The sequence below is a fragment of the Tamandua tetradactyla genome, chromosome 21 (assembly GCF_023851605.1).
Source record: "Tamandua tetradactyla isolate mTamTet1 chromosome 21, mTamTet1.pri, whole genome shotgun sequence".
NCBI lineage: Eukaryota > Metazoa > Chordata > Mammalia > Pilosa > Myrmecophagidae > Tamandua > Tamandua tetradactyla.
This window is the reverse complement of record NC_135347.1, coordinates 53,591,714-53,612,087: the sequence shown is the minus strand read 5'-3', so window position 1 is coordinate 53,612,087 and position 20,374 is coordinate 53,591,714. Positions and strand designations below refer to the sequence as shown.

General features: G+C 35.1%; 1 protein-coding gene across 1 annotated transcript in view; it reads right to left on the bottom strand.

The window, feature by feature from the left end:
• AP3B1 (adaptor related protein complex 3 subunit beta 1) overlaps nt 1-20,374 on the bottom strand; it is a 353,422-nt gene that overhangs the window by 300,676 nt on the left and 32,372 nt on the right. The window contains exon 2 of the mRNA XM_077138668.1: nt 3,875-3,950. Coding sequence (XP_076994783.1) covers nt 3,875-3,950 — 76 coding nt within the window. The remainder of the gene's footprint in view (nt 1-3,874; nt 3,951-20,374) is intronic.

Here is a 20,374-nt window from a genome sequence, read left to right as displayed (position 1 = left end):
TGTATCTGATAAGGATTTAATATCCATAATATATAAAGAAATCCTACAACTCAATAACAAGAAGGTAAACAAGACAATTAAGAAATGAGCAAAACGCTAAAAGAAATTTTTCCAAAGACATACAAATGGCTAATAAGCATTTGAAAAATACTCAACATCATTAGTCATTAGAAAAATGCAAATCTAAACCACAATGAGATACCATTTAGAGCCACCAGAATGGCTACTATAAACACACACACACACACACACATAAAATAACAAGTGTTAGGGAGCATGTGGGGAAATAGCAAACCCCTTTCAGTGCTGTGGAAATGTAAAATGGAGCAACTGCTGTGGAAATCAGTTTGCCGCTTCCTCAGAAAATTAAGTATAGAATTACCATATGACATTGCAATTTCACCTTTAGATGTACACACAACAGAATTGAAAGCAGGGACACAAACAGATATTTGCACATTGATATCCACAGCAATTTAATTCACAATTGCCAAAAGGTGAAAGCAATCTAAGTGACCATCAGCACTTGAAAGGATAAACAAAATGCTGTATATATGTGTATGTGTGTGTGTGTGTCTGTGTGTGCGCACGCGCGCGTAATGGAGTATTATTCAGTCATAAAAAGGAAAACAGTTCATATCCATGCTACAAAATGGAAGAATTCTGCAGATATGAAGTTGAGTAAAATGAGCCAAACACCAAAGTACAAATATTATATGATTGCACATAAATGAAATAATTAGTACACGCAAATTTGTAAAGTCAGAAACTAGAATAGAGGCTACCTTGAGCTGGTGGGGGTAGGGAGTAAGGAGTTAATGCTTAACTGATACGGTATTCCATTTGAGGTACTGGAAAAGTTTTGGTAATAGAATTAAGAATTACACTAGAATTAAGTTTTAGTGAAAAACTAATCAAAAAATGTATGTACATGTCTAGACACAAACTGCAAAAATACTTCATTTAAGACTGTATATATAATTATAAACTATATTTTTAGCTCTGGCAATGAACCTCTCTAATAATATGTCAATTAATTTTTTATCACAAACTGAGTCCTGATGAATAAACTTACTTATTTGAAGTTCTGTCCAACTAAACTAAATATTTTACTGACAGTAATAGAATCTGAAAACATTTAACACAAGAAAGCATGCTCATTATTTTTATCTATGAAATGACATAAAATACCTAACTAGTAACCCACTTTGTAGGAAGTTAAAACATTGTATATCATTTTACTTTGTCTTCAAAATGATTAACTTTCTCACAGAAGAAATATCTTGATATTGCAGACAGGGAAACTGAAACATGAAAAATAGAACTGGAACCCAAGTTTCCTGATTTGTGACATTGCAATGTTTCCTTTTATAACAATTTTAGAAAGGAAATTCTAAGCCAACATTAAGAGATAAATGGAAGAGGATTGTGGGAAGATGGCAGAGTAGGGAACTCCAAGACTCAGTCATTCCACCAAAGCAACTACTAAACAGACAGGAACTGCCTGAGACAACTATTTTGAAACTCCACAGGCCAGTAAAACATTATACAGCATACAAGGAAGAGTAGGACGAAGAGACTGATACATTACAGTAAAGACTAGTAAACTGTTCTCTATATACCGTGGCTACAGGGCCTGACCCCACTCTCACAGCAGGCCACTGCGGGGTTGAGCCCCTGGTTAGCTTGCTGGGATGTAAAAATCCTCTTACCCAAGCTAGGCAAATCCTCTTACCCAACCAATCACTGATCAGAGCTTTTGATTAGCAAATTACGATTGCTGGGGGCTCTGAGGGCAGCCACTGTTTCAACTAGTTTGGACACAAGGGTAGCAACAGCCATTATATCAACCTGTCCTAGATAGGGGCAATGGCAATAGAGACTTAAAGACATGGCACTTCTACAAGGCCGTAGAGGACAGTTAGCCGAAGAGCTGCATTTGAGGGGCAGGTGAGGAACACTCAAGCTTTAGGGAACCTCCCCAGAGTACTCTGGAGTTGGAGTGGGTCTATGCCTCCTTTGTGGGTCAGTGGCCCTGTTCTGGTAGGGAAAGACTGACTTGGGAAAGTCCTCTCCTAGAGGGCCTCCTTCCAGAATTTGTCCTCTAGGCAAAAGCAGCTTGACACAACAAAAGGAATGTAAAAACTATAGAGTACACAGTCTGAGACAAAAACTTGCCAGCTTCAAACAACTGAGAGAGAGAGGTCTGTTCCTGATAAAGAGAGGGGGCGACTAAACTCCCATAACCAAGGGAACTTCAAAACAAATCACTAGTCGAAGCCCAGAACAAGACATGCCCAGAAAGACAAGGAAAATTCTGCCCACTGCATTTGTGTTGGACAGACCTTCCTGATAGGAGGGTGGAAGCTCAAGAAAATCTTGTCTTATCATTAGCTGGTTAAAAAAAAAACACGAAACAGACATCCCAGGGAGTAAATCCCAGAGTTAACATTTTAAAATATTAAAATGTACTGTTTCGTTGCACACTGTACAAGACAAACAGAAACAGGAAATGATGGCCCATCCAATGAAAGGGGAATAAAATTCAGAAAAAAACAACAAAGAAGACAAGAATGCGGACATAACAAACAAAGCTTTCAATATGAAAGTCTTGGTAAAGAGGAACCAAACAGAGCTACCGGAATTGAAGACCACAATAATTGAAATGAAAAATGCCCAGGAGAGTTTGAAGAGCAGACTGCAGCTGGCAGAGAGAAGAATCAGTGAACTTGAAGACAACAGAAATGAGTGAGGCCGAGGAGCAGAAAGAGCACAGAAAGATTAAAGGCAAAAACAGCCTGTAACACCTGAGGGACACCATCAAGCACAACAATATATGCATCACAGAGGTCCCAGAAGAAGAAAGAGAGAAAGGGGCAGAAGGAATAGTTAAATAAATAATGACTGAGGACATCAACAAACTTAGCAAAAAACATGAATATGTACATCCAAGAAGTTCAAAGACCATCAAACAGGATAAACAAGACGAAAACACACCCTGTCATATATTGATCACACAATCAAATGCAAAGGATGAGGAGAAAGTTCTGAAAAGCTGCAAGAGAAAGCCAATGTGTTATGTCAAGGGAATCCCAATTGGGATGAGCACTGATTTCTCTTTAGAAATGATACAAGCAAGAGGGCAGTGGATTAAAATGTTTCAGGGGCTGAAGGAAAACAACTGCCTGCCAGCCAAGAATTTTCTATCTGATGAGACTTAATTTCAAAAATGAGGAAGAGATTAAGACATTGCCAGATAAACATGCTGAAGGAGTTCATCACAGCTAGACCTGACCTACAAGCAATGCTAAAGGGAGTTCTTTAGACTAAAAGCAAAAAAACTAGATTGGCTCAAAGCAGCATAAAGAAAAAAAGACCTGTGGTAAAGCTAACCATTTGGATAATGATGGATAACCAAGTCATTATTTATTTAACTATTTAAGTATTACTGTAGTATGTTGTTCAGTATGTCCCTCCACTTCTTACTTCCTACAGGTGGTAAAATGCAAATGATGTAAATGTATAAAAAAAATAATGACGGATCCATGTTTCTGGACATATAACAAACAAAGACATAAGTGATAACAAGTACAAAAAAAATACTAGGACAGAGGGCTATAGGAAAAGTATATGTACATGCTATTAAAGTTAAACTGGTAACAAATATTATTATATATTTAAGGTATTCAATTTTATCCATGATTGTTCTGTAAACCCACATCTTCTCTAATAAAGAAAAAAATCATGAGAATAAATACCGTAAAAAAAAGGTAAATGGAATATTGTCACATTTGAACAATTAATATTTTATTTAATATATTTAATATAATGTAATCATTACTCATTCATTATCCAAAATTGAAGTTTTACCTACCCCAACAATCCGCTTCATAGCATCCAATTTAGCAGAATCTTTGTTGCTCTCCAACATTTGCTTTAGATCCTCATTTCTATTACAAAAGAAAAGGAAAAAAATCCGTATTTAGATTTTTACATTAGACAAAAGCTAAAAAGAGACAAAGAACTAGTAAGGGAGCCCAATGATTTTGCCCTTCTGGCCTCCAGAACTGAAAGACAATATGATTCTGTTGTTTTAAGCCATCCAGTTTGCAGTTCTTTGTTACACCAAGCCTAGGAATCTAAGACAACCTACAGAGTGGGAGAAAATATTTATTTGCAAGTCATACATTTGATTAGGGCCTAGTATCCAAAATATATAAAAAACTCAAACTCAACAACACAAAGACAACCCAATCAAAGAATGTGCAAAGGATTCGAATAGACATTTTTCCGCAGAAGATACACAACTGTCCAACAAGCCCACAAAAAGATGCTCAAGATCATTAGTTAATAAGGAAAAGTAAATCAAAACCAACTTCCCATCCACTATGATGGGTATAACAACAATAACAAAACAGAAAATAAAAAACGTTGCCAAGGGTGTGGAGAAACGGGATCCCTCATAAATTGCTCATGGAAATATAAAATGATTCCGTCACTGTGATAAATGGTTTTGCAGTTCCTCAGTAAGTCAAACATGGGATTTCCATATGACCCAGCAATTCCCTTCCAAGTATATGCCTAAAAGAACTGAAAGCAGGGGCTCCAACAAATAAATGTATACTCATGTTCAGAACAGCATTATTCATAGTAGTCAAAAGGTAGAAACAATCCAAATGTCACATTAATGGCTGAATGAATAAACAAATCACAGTATATACTGCAACAAAACATTACTCAGTCATAGAAAGGAACAAAATACTAAGATATGCTGAAATGATGTAGATGGGCCTTGAAAACGCTGTGTTAAGTGAATGAAGTCCAAATTTGTATGATTTAATTTATATGAAATATCCAGAATTGGTAAATGCATGCAGACAGAATGCACACTGGCAGCTATCAAGTGTTGGGCAGAGGGGAGAATAGGGTGTAGCTGCTTAACATTTATAGGGTTTCCTTTTGGGATGATACAAATATTTTGGAACTATATGGTGGTTGTACAACTCTGTGAATGTACTAAATCCCACACTAATAATGTTAATGTTCACATTAAAATGGTTAATTTTAAGTTATGTGAATTTCAGCTCAATTTTTAAAAATAGGCTGCAAATTAAGATTTAACCAAAATAAACGAGAAAACTTACTTTTCTCTACTTAGTTATGCTTTTCAAAAAAAAAATAGCTCTGTTTAATAGTATAAATAATACCTAGTCACTCATTCTATAAATATTCAATAAAAAGAAGAGACATTTCAAGCAAATAAAGCAGTCATCCTTTCTAGCAATGTTCAATTATGGTGTGATGATAAGAAGAGAGGACTGGACTCAAAAGACCTGAATCCTTCAACTAAGTATGTGACCTTGGACAAGTCAGCAAATTTCTTAAGCTTATTTCTTTATCTATGATATCAAAATAAATAAGCTCTATTAGCTCTGTTAAAAGGAATGAAGAAATATGTTAAAGTTCTTTATAAACTATAAAATAGGACATAGCATTAAATATCACTAAAATTAATAATTTAAAAATTTTCCCATAAATAGATGTAGATAGAAGCGAGGTCCATACTGAATAGAAGATTCAATTAGATAACCCCAAAGATACCTCTAACTCTGTGATTCTTGAGTAACTTCAGACTTTAAATCAATTCACCCAAAGCTCTCACTTCAGATGAGGACGCCGTAGCTTAGAAAGTGATATGCTTAAGACCACAAGCTATTCAATGGCAAAAGCCACCTCCCAACTATTAGTTTAGTCTTTTTGTCATACTGCCTGGTTTACACCGGGTCTCCCGTGTAGTCTAGACCACCATCCACCACCATTATCATCACTGAGAAAAACAGAGGACAATGCCAGTCTTTTGCAGGGGTGGGTTACGGTGGGGGGAAGTGGAGAGTCAGGAGCCTAATTCTACAGAAAAAAGGTTGCAAAGGCCCATCCACACGGTAATTTCACAAGTAGCCAAATATGACTTAAATATAACCTAACACTGTGGTACTGACTTTAAATCATCTCAGCTTAGGAGGAATAAATAATAAAACCTACAACTTCTTCCACTGCAGGCTGAAAAGGCTTTAATTAATTTAATACCCTGATGATCTAGGATTTTATAGATTCTAGATTATATGTATATGTATGTGTGTGTGTGTTTATATATATATATTTTTTTTTTCACATGAGCAGGTTCCGTGAATTGAACTCGGGTCAGCATGGCAGGTGACAATTCCGCCACTGAGCCACCATTGCACTGCCCTACTTTATATTTTTATCAAGAACTGTGAAAGGTGTGGGGTTTTATCCTACTGCAAGCTAACAAACGAGCCTGCTACAGTTTCATGGATGCTGGCAGAAAACAAGATTCCTAGATCAGAAGCGAAAGACTCTATTACTCATGGCACAAGAGACAGCACGAACTTCAGGTTCTCATCAGTTTCCCTTGTCCCGAAAATCCCACAAGGTTGATGTGGAGGTGGACCCAGGTTTACGCTACATACACAGTGGAATGTGTCACAGCTAAGGAACTTCAAGCTAACAAACCCGCCCAATGTTTACAGAAGACGGAGCCATATCTCTTCCCAACTGTTTCTCTACAACATCCTTAAAAGGTAGTCCACAACAAAAGTTTGGTCAAAAAAGCTGCAGAAATGAGAAGAGACCCATGGAAAACTGTCTTCTAACAGTTTATTTTCCCCATGACTGATGCCGATTCTTCCTAATGAATTCTCTTCCCTAAAATCACAAATCCCTGCTTTAAAGAATCTTCATAATTTGCAATCTCTAACCTTTTTTCCTTGACAAGGCAGAACAATTGTCTAAAACAGCTATAAAACTAGGCAGAGTTCTTAGACAACACCAAAAGCACAATCTGTAAAAGGAAAAATGAATAAATTGAACAACATCAAAATTAAAAACTTTTGCTCTATGAAAGGCTGTTAAGAAGATGAAAAGAATGTACAGACTGGGAGAAAATATTTGCAATCATATATCCGACAGAAGATTAGTATCTACACTATAAAAAGAATTCTTAAAACAACAGTAAACGGGCTCGATTCCCAATGCCCACCCATGCAAACAAAAAAAAAACATTTGTTGCCCAGGATCATGTGTATTATACTTGAAAAAAAAACTGTGTTTAAAACAACAGTAAAAAAAAATGAAACAATTCCAGTAGAAAATGGGCAACAGACAACCAACAAATAGAGGATAGACAGATGGTAAATAAGCACATTAGGGAAATGCAATTAAAATCACAATGAAATATGACTACTACATCCAGAATGTCTAAAAAATAATAATTTTTTTTAAAAAAGTAGCAATACCAAATGTTGGCGAGAATGCAAAGAACCTGGATCACTCTATGTTGCTCTTGGGAATGTAAAATGGTATAGCCACTACGGAAAACAATTTGGCAATTTCTTATAAAACTAAACATGTAATCACCCTATGACCCAGGAATTGCATTTTTGGGCATTTATTCCAGAAAAATACAAATTTACTCTCACACAAAAACCTGTACACAAATATTCATGGCAGCTTTATTCATAATAACCCAAAACTGGAACAATCAAATATCCTGGAATAGCTGAACTCCAAACCACAGAACACCACTTAGTAGTAAAAAGAAACAAACTATTGATACATGTAACAACCTGAATGAATCTCCAGAGACTTGAACTGAATGTATGAAGTCAATCCTAAAAGGTTACACATACTTTTATATAACATTCATTTATATAACATTCCTGAAATGACAAAATTATGGAAATGGAGAAGAGATTAGTGGATGCCAGGAGTTAAGTTCAAGAGAGAAGTGAGGTATATATAAAAAGGCAACACAGTGGATTCTTGTAGTGATGGAAATGTTCTGTATATTGACTACAAAACTGGCGTTATAAAACTTCAGAGAACTAATCACATGCTTGTGTGTACACACGCACAAATGAGTACACTGGAGAAACCTGACATGTCAACATCTTACTTCTGACATTGTACTACTGTTTGCCAATACGTTATCATTGAAAGAAACTGGGTAAAGGGTACACAGGATCACTACCTGTATTATTTCTTACAACTAAATATGAATCTATAATTATCTCAAAATTAAAAGTTTAATTTTCAAAACCAGTTACATATGGCATAAAACAAAGGTTAACGCCTCATGGGGTACATTTCTTAGAGGCTCACCTAGTGTGTATATAAATGCCTTCTGTTTGTGTTATATGACTGGTGACTTCTTTGAAAATCTGCACATTTCAATTTTGGTTTGCGTATTACTTCAGCTGACCTATGTGAATGTTTTATCCATGTAGAGCGGGCGTTTAATTTGTTTTAACCTATTAATGTTTTTTTCCCTTCCTTTCACTATATTTAAAGTAAAATTCGAGAAGAAAAATGTTGTAACAATTACAACTCAATTAAAAAAAAAGTCAAAGAATTTCAAAGATTTGAATAGATGGTTGACAAAAGAAGATGTAAGAATGACCAATAAGCACATGTCAAGATCATTAATCATCAAGGAAATGCAAATTAAATGAGATACCATTACAGACCCATTAGAACAGCTGAAATTAAAAAGACTGACAATAATAATGCTAGTGAGGATTAACTAGAAATCCTATACCACCGCTGATTGAAATGTAAAATGATAAAACCATTTTGGAAAACTGAGATTTTTTTTTACAAAGGTTAAACATCCATCTACCATATGACCCAGCTACCCCACCCCCAAAAGAAATAAAAACATTATTTCCACATAATGGCTTTCATACAAATGTTCATAGCAGATTTAGGCACAATAGCACAAAAACAGGAAACAGTCCAAATGTCCATCAGGAAAACATAATTTCTCCATATACTGGAATACCACTAGCAATGAAAAAGAATTAATTACTGACACATGAAACAACATTGTTGAATTCTCAAAATTATGTGGAGTGAAAAAAGCCAGACACAGAAGAGCATGACTTAAATTCATATAAAATTATAGAATATGCATATTATTGAATTCTAGAAAATGTCACTACTCTATAGTGATAGAAAGCAGATCAATGGTTTCCTGGGGCCACTAGGTAGCAGAAGAAATAGACTGCAAATGGACAAAATGAAATTTCTCAATATGAATGGAAATGTTCTGCATTCTCTTAACTGTGAAAGTGGTTCCACAGGTGTACACATCTGGCAAAACTCACCTAATTGTACTCTTTAAATGGATAATTTGTTGCATGTACATTCTACCTCAATAAAGTTGATATTAAGAAGTTTTACAGTGTTTTATTCACATGTGTGAATAAGATGTTTATTCCTAGAAGATGCTTCAAAATACATCTATTTCTGGAAAATACATTATTACAGTTCAGCTAAATCACAATTTTATATGCTTTGAAATTAGTTTCATATTTAAACTTCATGCTTACTCAAGAACCTAATCCCTGAATCTTATTTAAGTATATCACAGGAAAAAAGCCTCTTAAATGACTGTAACAAAATTGACAGGAAACTAGGCTTGTAGTATTACAAAAGTAATTAACTACTTGCAATAATTAATAGCTTACAATAAGCAATCTTTCGTGGTTTCTGCAATAAACTCTGCAGAAACAAGATAATAAAGAAAAACTGACTCCGCATGGGTTCCTCAATGCAACATGAGCCCATCCCCTTCAAAAAATATCAGAAGCTCTTTCATCTCTGATGAGGTTTCAAAGTGGGTAAGAAGTGCTTCTTCAACTACTCCAGAAGACAGATTTAACAAAAGTTCTCATTTTCATTTTATGCATTTTACAGATTTAGGTCAAATATAGACAGCAAGCACTCATGAATGTTCAATCGGAGGATTAAGTGTTACAAAATATTCAATACAGTAAAAAATAAACAAATGAAAGCTAAGCACATTCTTTCCAAAAAGAGTATAGGCAACGACATTTGTGGAAAAAATGCTCTAACTTTTCAAATATCTCAGAAAATTAAATACAATTTGACTACTAGTGAGGGATGGAAAAAAATTACTTAAAATATCTACTTTTTTCCATTGAAAATACATAAACAGCAGAAGGAGCAAAATATATGAAAACTTGTACCTGATGTTATACAAGTATCAAATATTAAAATATATTTGTGAACCCTAGTGAATTTAGAATCCCTTATTAAAATCCCTCAGACTCATTCCTCAAAAAGCTGAATATAGAATTGCCATACGACCCAGCAATACCATTGCTGGGTATCTACTCAAAGGACTTAAGGGCAAAGACACAAATGGACATTTGCACACCAATGTTTATAGCAGCGTTATTTACAATTGCAGAGAGATGGAAACAGCCAAAATGTCCATCAACAGAAGAATGGCTAAACAAACTGTGGTATATACATACGATGCAATATTATGCAGCTTTAAGACAGGATAAACTTATGAAGCATGTAATAACACGGATGGACCTAGAGAACATTATGCTGAGTGAGTCTAGCCAAAAACTAAAGGACAAATACTGTATGGTCCCACTGATGTGAACCGACATTCGAGAATAAACTTGGAATATGTCATTGGTAACAGAGTCCAGCAGGAGTTAGAAACAGGGTAAGATAATGGGTAATTGGAGCTGAAGGGATACAGACTGTGCCACAGGACTAGATACAAAAACTCAAAAATGGACAGCACAATAATATCTAATTGTAAAGTAATCATGTTAAAACACTGAATGAAGCTGCATCTGAGCTATAGGTTTTTGTTTTGTTTTGATTTTTTTTTTACTATTATTATTACTTTTATTTCTCTATATTAACATTCTATATCTTTTTCTGTTGTGTTGCTAGTTCTTCTAAACCGATGCAAATGTACTAAGAAACGATGATCATGCATCTATGTGATGATGTTAAGAATTACTGATTGCATATGTAGAATGGTATGATTTCTAAATGTTGGGTTAATTTCTTTTTTTCCGTTAATTAATAAAAAAAAAAATCCCTCAGACTCTTTCACATTGTACAGATAACTGATGGGGTGAAATTAATGGAACCACATATTTTTGGTATTTTCTTTCTCCTTTTCAGTATTTTCCTATTTTACTTAATGGTCTTATGTACTTTTATAATAGAAAAACCAAAAAATTAAAAGAAACCTAAAAAATTTTATTGGTAGGAAAGAAAGAAAAAAATGAATTAGGTAGAAACTAAATAAGAAGGAATTTTCCCAAAACAAAGGAAAACTCTTTTTCTCCTGCCTATTCCCTCCCCATATACCCCAACACCCTCCGATCCCCACCCTGACCCCCACACACAATTTCCACTATTCTTCAATGATGGTATCTGTAGCAAGAACTAAACAATGAAAATCGAAGTGTTAATTTTTAGGGCATCCCAAACTCTAACCTTGGGCTTAACTTTATTCATGATTTCAACAGAAACTTAACTTGCTCCTCCTAAACCCAAGATGCCAAAGTCTCCTTATTAACAACACCTTTAGGTCCTAACACCTCTCTCAAACTAAAAACAAGAAAACAGGAACCCAATAGTAAAGTCAAAGGTTCTTCTCTTTGTGTTTAACAGAAAAGTTAGTCTTCAATAACTAAATTAAATATCTTCTGTGTTAAGACAAGCAGAGTTAATACTTTGGGTTACAGTAAAGAAACAAGAAAAATCCCAGGCCCTCTAGCAACCTGATGTAATATTCAACTTCTCATATATTTGCTATAAACACCTGTTGAAAATTCTGATATATATCTTTCTCCCCAATTTCCTCTTTGGTTGTTTAATACCACAGCACTTAGCATGCCTTGAAAATACAATCATTTCCAATGAGACGTTTTTAGATCTAACTCTTTCATCAGGTAGACCCAAATATGACCTATTAACATGTATTACTACAATATCAGTTTAACAATTTTGCTAAACATTAAAATATTTAAGTAAAATAATGCTGATTAGCAACATTTTCACTGAGTATCTGACAACCAATACGAATCTGAAATATATATATATATATATATATTTGTATTTACCTAGTTACCTGTAGCTTTCTAGGTTTGAGTAATAGTATATTAGCTTTATTTTTACGTAAGTGACATCTTGTGGTGTTAAATGGTATAACTTTTCTTTCTTGTTCAAAATATTTCCCTGCTTTTATAATTTTGAGGAACAGAGAAAAATACATAACTAAAAGGCTAAAGAAGCTCTTACTACTAGCAGAAAAGCCACTAAAAATAAAGTAGCAATTTTATCAATTATGTATAAGAACTTAGAAGGTGTTAGTTTAAACAGCATAAATTATCTTTAAAAAAAAAATCTATAATCTGCAACTACATTATAACCTTACACTTCTTTTAAAGACTATGTAAATTACAGAGAAATATTCTGGTCACAGACATAAGACTATGGAGCACTGTATAATTTATCAAAGTGTGGTTTGAGAAAGTATGGTCCAAGAACAATTACCAATCCACAAACTTTTATTACTGATCCCTAGGAGGTATTTACAGAAACTGAGAGAAAGCACATTCAGAACTTGAAAGGGAAATTTAACAGTGTAATTTTATGTCTACTAAATCTAATTTAAAAATGGGACTTGTAATTTACATGCTTTCTTTCATTTCGTTTTTCTAGTAATTTTGTTTTTTATTGTATTCTTTTGTATGCTGTACAATGGGGGGTCACATTTCATGTTTTTTATTGTATTTTACAGATGTGTATCTCTTTATGATGGACTGAAAATTTTAATAAAACAAAACAAAATTTTAAAATTCTTCTTTAGTTTGAGAGTACTAAAATTATACAATTATAAGATTAAAAAGGAAGAGTCAACAATTGCTATCTCCACTTCCTCAGCCCATGGTGATCTTTTTCTCTTCATTCCTCTATTAAAACTTCTCACAGGGCCACAAATTACCTGCTAACTAAAAATCTAATGCAAAAATATCATGCATACATTTGATACCATTGACTACTACCCCTCCATCTTGAAATCTCTCCTCCCTTGTATTCTGTAACTCCATTCTCACCTGATTCTCTACTTGCATATGTGACGCAACAATGGACAAAAACTTCTTGCTCTCATAGAGATTTCACTCAAGTAAGAAAAGAGATAACAAATAACAAACATAATAAACACGTAAATTATAAGTCAGGAGGTGATGGGGATAAAAAAGAAAAAAAGAGGGATAAGAAATGCAGGAGGGAAAGGAAGAGGCAATTTTTAACAGATTGGTGAGAGTAGACCAAATAAAAAAAAGAAAGGAACGTCCAAACAAAGGTTTGAAAGTGAGTGAGTTAGCCATGTAGATTTCTGGGGAAAGAGCACACTAGAGAAAAGGCAATGCAAGAAGGTAGATGTAGATGAAGAGGAGTAAGTAAGGGAAGAGATCAAAGGGATAGTGTGGGGATAGATTTTGTAGGAACTTGTGTATAATACAAAGGCTTTGGCAATTACCATGAGTAAGGAACCACTGGAGAGTTTTGAAGAGAGGAGAGCAAAGAACATGCCACTGCTGTTGAGAAGAGACCGTAGGAACTTTCAGCTCTTTCCTGAGGCTGTAGCCTATAACAAACTAAATTTGCCTCAGAAAATAAAAATTAAAAGCTGGAAAAATATATAAAGTAATTTTCTAAAGACCCTGGCGATCAACCAACCAATGCCTACAGGACTTGAGGGACTATGGTCCTTGAAAAAAGGTAAGCACATAGAGCTCCTCAGTCATACCAACTTTTTCACTAAAGCACATTTTCCCAACTGCCATGTGGGAATCCCATGAGAACTGCAAAAGTGATGGAACTTAAAGGGCAAAATCACACAGGAAGAAATTGGTGAAAAGGAGCACCAAATATGTATACAAACTCCTTTCAAGTAGAAGACTACACTTTTACAGGGCAAAATTACAGGAATCCCAGAAGAAAATCAGCAGCTGGGAGGTTCAAGAGTTGAGCAGCAATTTCAACAACCACACACTGCAGAGGGAGAAGCTGGAGTTGAATGACACCTCATTCAAGTAGAATGGTCATGTTAAATACCCTGGCTATCACTTAAGACCACAGAAGGGCCACAACCAAGGAGTAAGGCAATCACCCTAGAAGCATGACAAAAATTGAAACAGACAATCCCTAAAAAAGCCCTAAATTGAGCTTCAATAGAATCAAGGTGATCTCCTAATATTTTGTTTGCCTGTCAGGAAAAAATTAACCCTCTCTGGAAAAAAGATTATCACACAGAACTTTGTAAATGTTTTACTATAAGCATATAACATCCATTCAACATTTAAAGAACATGCTAAAAATGGAAGGGAAGGAAGGAAGGAGTGAAGGAGGGAGGGAGGGAGGAAGGAAGGAAGGAAAAGCACAAAAAGACAGACCCACAGGTGATTCAGATACTAGAGTTATCAGATGAGGACATTAAAATAACTAACTAATATGGTCAGAAAAAAGACAAAGTGGTTGAAAAGATAGAGAATTTCAACAAAGTAGAATTTATGGAAAATAATCAAATGAACATTCAAAACTAAAAAATACAGTATCTGAAATTAAGAACTCACTGGACTCTCCTGTGGAGTTTGTCCAGACCCTCTGGAATAAAAAAAAAAAAAAAAAAAAAGAACTCACTGGATAGGTTTAACAGACAGGAAATAGCAGAAGACAGAATTAATAAAGTTGAAGGCAGACCAAGTGAAAAATAGATAAACTGAAACACAGAAATAAAAGAATGGAAAAACACAACAGAGAATCAGAGACATGTGAAATAAAGTTCAAAATAGCTAACATACCTGTAATTAGAGTTCCAAAAGGAGAAGAGTGTGCAAAAACAATACTACAAGAGACAATGGGAACATCAGCTAGTTTCATCTCCCTACCCCATGCTGTCAGCCCCTTCCAAAATAAAAAAGTTAGAATGGCCACAGCCCAAATACCCCTAAAGAGTGGGATAGAAAGATAAAAGGTGCTGGTGCTGTTATAAAGAGAACGTAGGGTTTAACAAAATGAGTATGAATGCTGAACCAGTATACTGATATTTCTTTTAGTCTCCAGTAGTTGTAAGTAAAAACCTAAAATTATGGAATTGTAACCCATACCAAACTCTGAAATCCATTCTATAACTAACTGTTGCACTGTGTTTTGAAATTTACTGGGGTTTTTTGAATATATGTTGTTTTTTCACCAAAAAAGGAAAAAAGTTGATTGTGATGATATAAAAATATTTATTTCTTCTAGCCTCCTATATTTTGGAGCAGCTAGAACAAAAAATCTGAGATAATTGTATTGTCCGTGACAAACTCTGGGATCTGTCCTGAAAAGTGCATTGAAACTATTTTTTTTCTTTCTTTGTTTTGTATATATTTATATTATACAATTTAAAAACTTAGGGCAGGCAACGGTGACTCAGTGGCAGAGTTCTCGCCTGCCATACTGGAGATCTGGGTTCATTTTCCAGTGCCTGCCCATGTTAAAATAAGAAAAAAGTAAAAAGAGATAATGGGAGTAACTTCTGGAGAGGACAGCAGAGTAGGAGTAGGGTTCACTCCTCATCCAAAAGCAGCTAGTGGATGAACAGAAACTGTCTACTGTCTAAAAGAACAGTAATGGAGGCCAGAGGGCTATTGTAGAGCAACCTGGGAAGAGCAGGACAAAGAAGCTGACACACAGGGGTAAAAAACTGAGTAAATTGCTCAGTAGTGACCATTGGCACCCATTCCCCACCCTCGAGGCTAGCCACCAGAGGTCCAGCTCCTAACTGGCTCCTGTGGATAGAAAGAGATTTGGAAACCCTCTTCCTCAATAACAGGGAAAGTATGGGGATAGGGGGTGGCAAGGTTGAGTACTGATCACAGCTCCTGATAAGCAGTTCATGATTATAAAAACCTGTCTCTTGCAGCTCTACCAGGGACAGGGAGGACCACGCCACTGTTTCAACCCCAACCTCAACAGGGGTGAAGGTAGAGGAGATTCAAAGAAGCAGGGGTGACATCGGCTACAGGGAAAACTTTGCTGAAGGGTGCAATCAATTGGGCAGACCAGGAAAGCACAGCTTCGGGGGCCAAAGGCTTTTCGGCATTTTTCCTGACCCTTTCCATAGGGCTCCTTGGAAATGATCTGCACCCCCTTAATGGACACCTGGCCCTGTTTTGCTGAGAAATACTGGTTGGGAAAGTCCTTTCCAGAGTGACCCTCCCACTAGACTTTGTTTTCCAGGCAAAAATACCTAAAGGCAATGAAAGGAGAGCAAAAATAAATTATAGAGGGAAAACAGACACAAACAGAACAGATAAAAACTCTAGGAGAAAGAACACAGGAAAAGAAGCTTTCTACTGGAGTTGAAGCTAAAAATAGTGCAATCTTAAAACTGTACTGCACATCCAGGACAAGAATCAGATGAAGACTGCACATCCAGGACAAGAATCAGATGAAGAAGACTGAAAAATTCTGGTCACCCAAACTGAGGCAATTCTAAAGGTAAAGAATAACTTGCAACAAGAATCAAAGAAGGGCCTCAAAAAAATCAATCAACGGTAAAACCATAAGCAAAAGAGAGAACCAGACCTTTAGAATACACTCATCAAGATAATCAAATGCCTAGACATCAGCAAAAATTTACAAGCCGTATTACGAAACAGGAAAATATAGCCAAATCTCCTAAATCAATTCAAGAAGATGAAGGAAAATATGGCTAAAGAGAGAAAGGATATTAAGAAGACACTGAGGGAGCATAAAGCAGAACTTTATGCTTTATGAAGAAAAAAATAACAGACTTATGGTAATGAAAGGCACAATAGAAGAGATTTAAAATACACTAGAGGCATGCAACAGATCTGAACAGGCATAAGAATCAGTGAAGGCAAAACATCTGAGAAGATACAGGCAGAAGAACTGATATAGAAAAGAAAGGGAAAAAATGAGCAGGGTTTTAGGGATCTGAATGACAGCACACAAAGCACATAAACATACACATCATGGATGTCCCAGAAGGAGAAGAGAAGGAAAAAGGGGCAAAAAGAATATGTGAGGAAATAATGGATGAAAATTTTCCAACTCTTAAGAAAAACATAAATACGCACATTCAAGAAGCACAATGTACTCCAAATAGTACAAATCCTAACAGAACAAGATACATACTAATCAGAATGTCAAATGCCAAAGATAAAAGGGAATCCTTAAAGCAGTAAGAGAAAAGGGATTCATCCCATACAAGGAAACAGTAATACGATTAATGTTTTAGTTTGCTAATGCTGCCGGAAATGAAAAATACCAGAAATGGGTTGGCTTTTACAAAGGGAATTTACAAAGTTACAAGTTTACATTTCTAAGGCCACAAAAATGTCCAGACTAAGGCATCCAATAAAAGATACCTTGCCTCAAGAAAGGCTGATCTGGGAAGGCACGTGGATGGCATCTACTGGTTCTTTGGCTTCTGGTTTCAAACAGCTTCCCCAGGGGTGTTTTCTTTCTATCTATCCAAATGTCTCTATCTGTGTCAACTCAGCTTTTTCCAAAATGATTCCCTATTAAAGGACCCTAGTAAGGATAAAGATTCTCCCTGAATGGGCAGAGACACAACTCCATGGAAACCACCTTATCAAAAGGTCCCACCCGTAACTGAGTGAGTTACATCTCCATGGAAAAAAGTTAATCAAAAACATCCCATCAGGTGCACAGGTGGTTCAGTGGTAGCATGCTCACCCTCCATGCAGGAGACTCAGGTTTGATTCCTGGACAATGCACTACTCCCCCCACCAAAAATACATTCCATCCAACAGTAAGTCTGCCCCTACAAGACTGGATTAGGATAAAGAATATGGCTTTTCTGGGGTACACAACAGCCTCAAACCAGCACAATTAATTTCCAATTTCTCATCAGAAACCAAGAAGGTGTAAAGGCAGTAGTATGATATATTTAAGGTACTGAAAGAAAAAAACTGCCAGTCGTTAATTCTTTGTCCACCAAAATTATCCTCCAAAAATTGCACAAGTAATGAAAGAATAAACAGATAAATGGGACCTCCTAAAAATTCAAAACTTTTGTGCAACAAAGGACTATGTCACAAAAATGAAAAGACAATCTACCCAATAGAAGGAAATATTTGGAAGCCACATATCAAATTTAATTTATGCAGTATATATAAAGAAATCATACAACTCAACAATAAAACAACAACCAGCCCAATTAAACAATGGGCAAAAGACTTGAATAGAAATTTTTCCAAAGAGGATACACAAATGGCCAAAAAGCACATGAAAAACACATGATGTTGAATAGCTAGTTCAACATCACTAGCTATTAGGGAATTAAATTAAATCCAAGAGGTAACATTTCACACCTACTAGAATGACCACTATACAATAAAAAAAAAAAACAGTTAAAAAAGAAAAGAAATACGACAATAGTTCAGTTAAAAATTTGTGGAATGTCTAGCTATATTATCAAAATAAATAAATATATTAATGTTTTTCCTCTAAGTTTAGGAAAAGTTGAAGAAAAGATATAAACTATTATAATATCAGCTTCTGTGAAGTAGAACTGAAGGCAGAGAAAATAAAGACTCAATTATTCCATCAAAAAAACCCCAGAAAACTACAAGTGTTGAAGAAATGTGGAAAAAGAGCAACACTCATTCACTGCTGGTTGGAATGTAAAATGGTACAGATGCTGTGGAAAACAGTTTGGTGGTTCCTCAGGAAGTTAAGTATAGAACAGCCATACAATCTGGCAATCTCGCTACTAGATAAATATCCAGAACTGAAAGCAGGGACTTGAACAGATTTTCTACACCAATGTCCAGGGCGGCATTATTTACAATTACCAAGAGATAGAAACAACCCAAGTATCCGTCAATTGATGGAGAAATAAAATGTAGCATATACATACATACAATGGAATATCATTTCAATTGTAAGAAGGAATGAAGTCCAGATAAATGCAACAACATAGGTGAATGTTGAGGACATTATGCCGAGTGAAATAAGTCAGATCCAAAAGGACAAATATCATATGATTTCAATGATATGAACTAATTATTATAAGCAATCTCATAGAATCTGACTCAAGAATATAGGTTATCAAGGCATAGAACTGAGTAGACAAAAGGGAAGATAAAGCTTAATTTGTAATTGTAAATGTTTAGAAATGGACAGTGGTGAAACTAACACATTACTGTGAGCGTAATTAACAGTATTGAATTACGTTGTGATGCGGTTGAAAGGGGAAGTTTGGGGTCATATATGTATATAGAAGGAAAGTTAGGAGACAAATCATGGAACTGTACAACACAGTATAAACCTGTTGTGGATGATGTACTGTGGTTAATAGTACAAATATAACAATGCTCTTTCATGAATTATAATAAATGTATAACAAAAAAAATAAGTTGTTAAAAATAAGGTGGTTATTTTTAACAACTTATTTTTGTTTGGTGCCTGCCCACATAAAAAAAATAATAATAATAAGGTGGTATACAGAAAACAGTACACCTAACGTAAATTGTGGACTATAGTTAACAGTGATATTTTTATATTCTTTCAGCAATTGTAACAAAGGTACCATGCTAATACAAAGTGTCAATAGGGGTATGTAATATGGGAACGTTGTATTCTTTACATGACTTTTCTGTAACAGCCTCTCTAATTAAATAATAATAACAACAATTTTTAAAACATTATACTAAGTGAAAGAAATCAGTCACAAAGTATTATATATTGTATGACTATATTTATATAAAATGCAAATATCAATAAATTTGGACAATGAGATTCATGGTTCTGTAGGTCTGGGGAAGGATACAGGGATTGGGAGATGATTGCTAAGGTGCATGAAGTTTTTCTTTTTGGAGTAATGAAAACATCCTAAAATTAATTGTGATGAATACACAACTCTGTGATTATACTAAAAGCCAATGATTTTACTCATTGGATGGACAGTATGGCACATGAATGTCTCAATAAAACTGTTTTAAAAAAAAAGATAATGGCTAAGAATTTGTCTAAACTAATGAAAGACATATATCCACACATTTTAAAAGCTTAGCAAAGCAGGACAAACAAAGAAACTATACTAGGGATATCAGTCAAACTGCTGAAAACCAAAGACAATGAAAAGAATCTTAAAATCATCTAGAGAAAAAAGACATACCTGAAGGCAGAGGTAAGCTAATGTTTTATATAAAGGGCCAAATACTAAATATCTTAGGCTATATAGGCCATAACATCTCTGTTGCAACTGCTCAGCTTTGCCATTATACTGTATAAAAGCAGTCACACTAAATATATGAACAAATGGGTATGACTGTACCAATTAAACTTTATTTACATGAACAGGCATTAAGTATTATTGCTTTCAGAGTATCAGCAAAAATAATTATAGCAGACTTTTCAGCAAATATTACAGAGGCCAGAAGAGACTGGAACGTTGTCTTCAAAA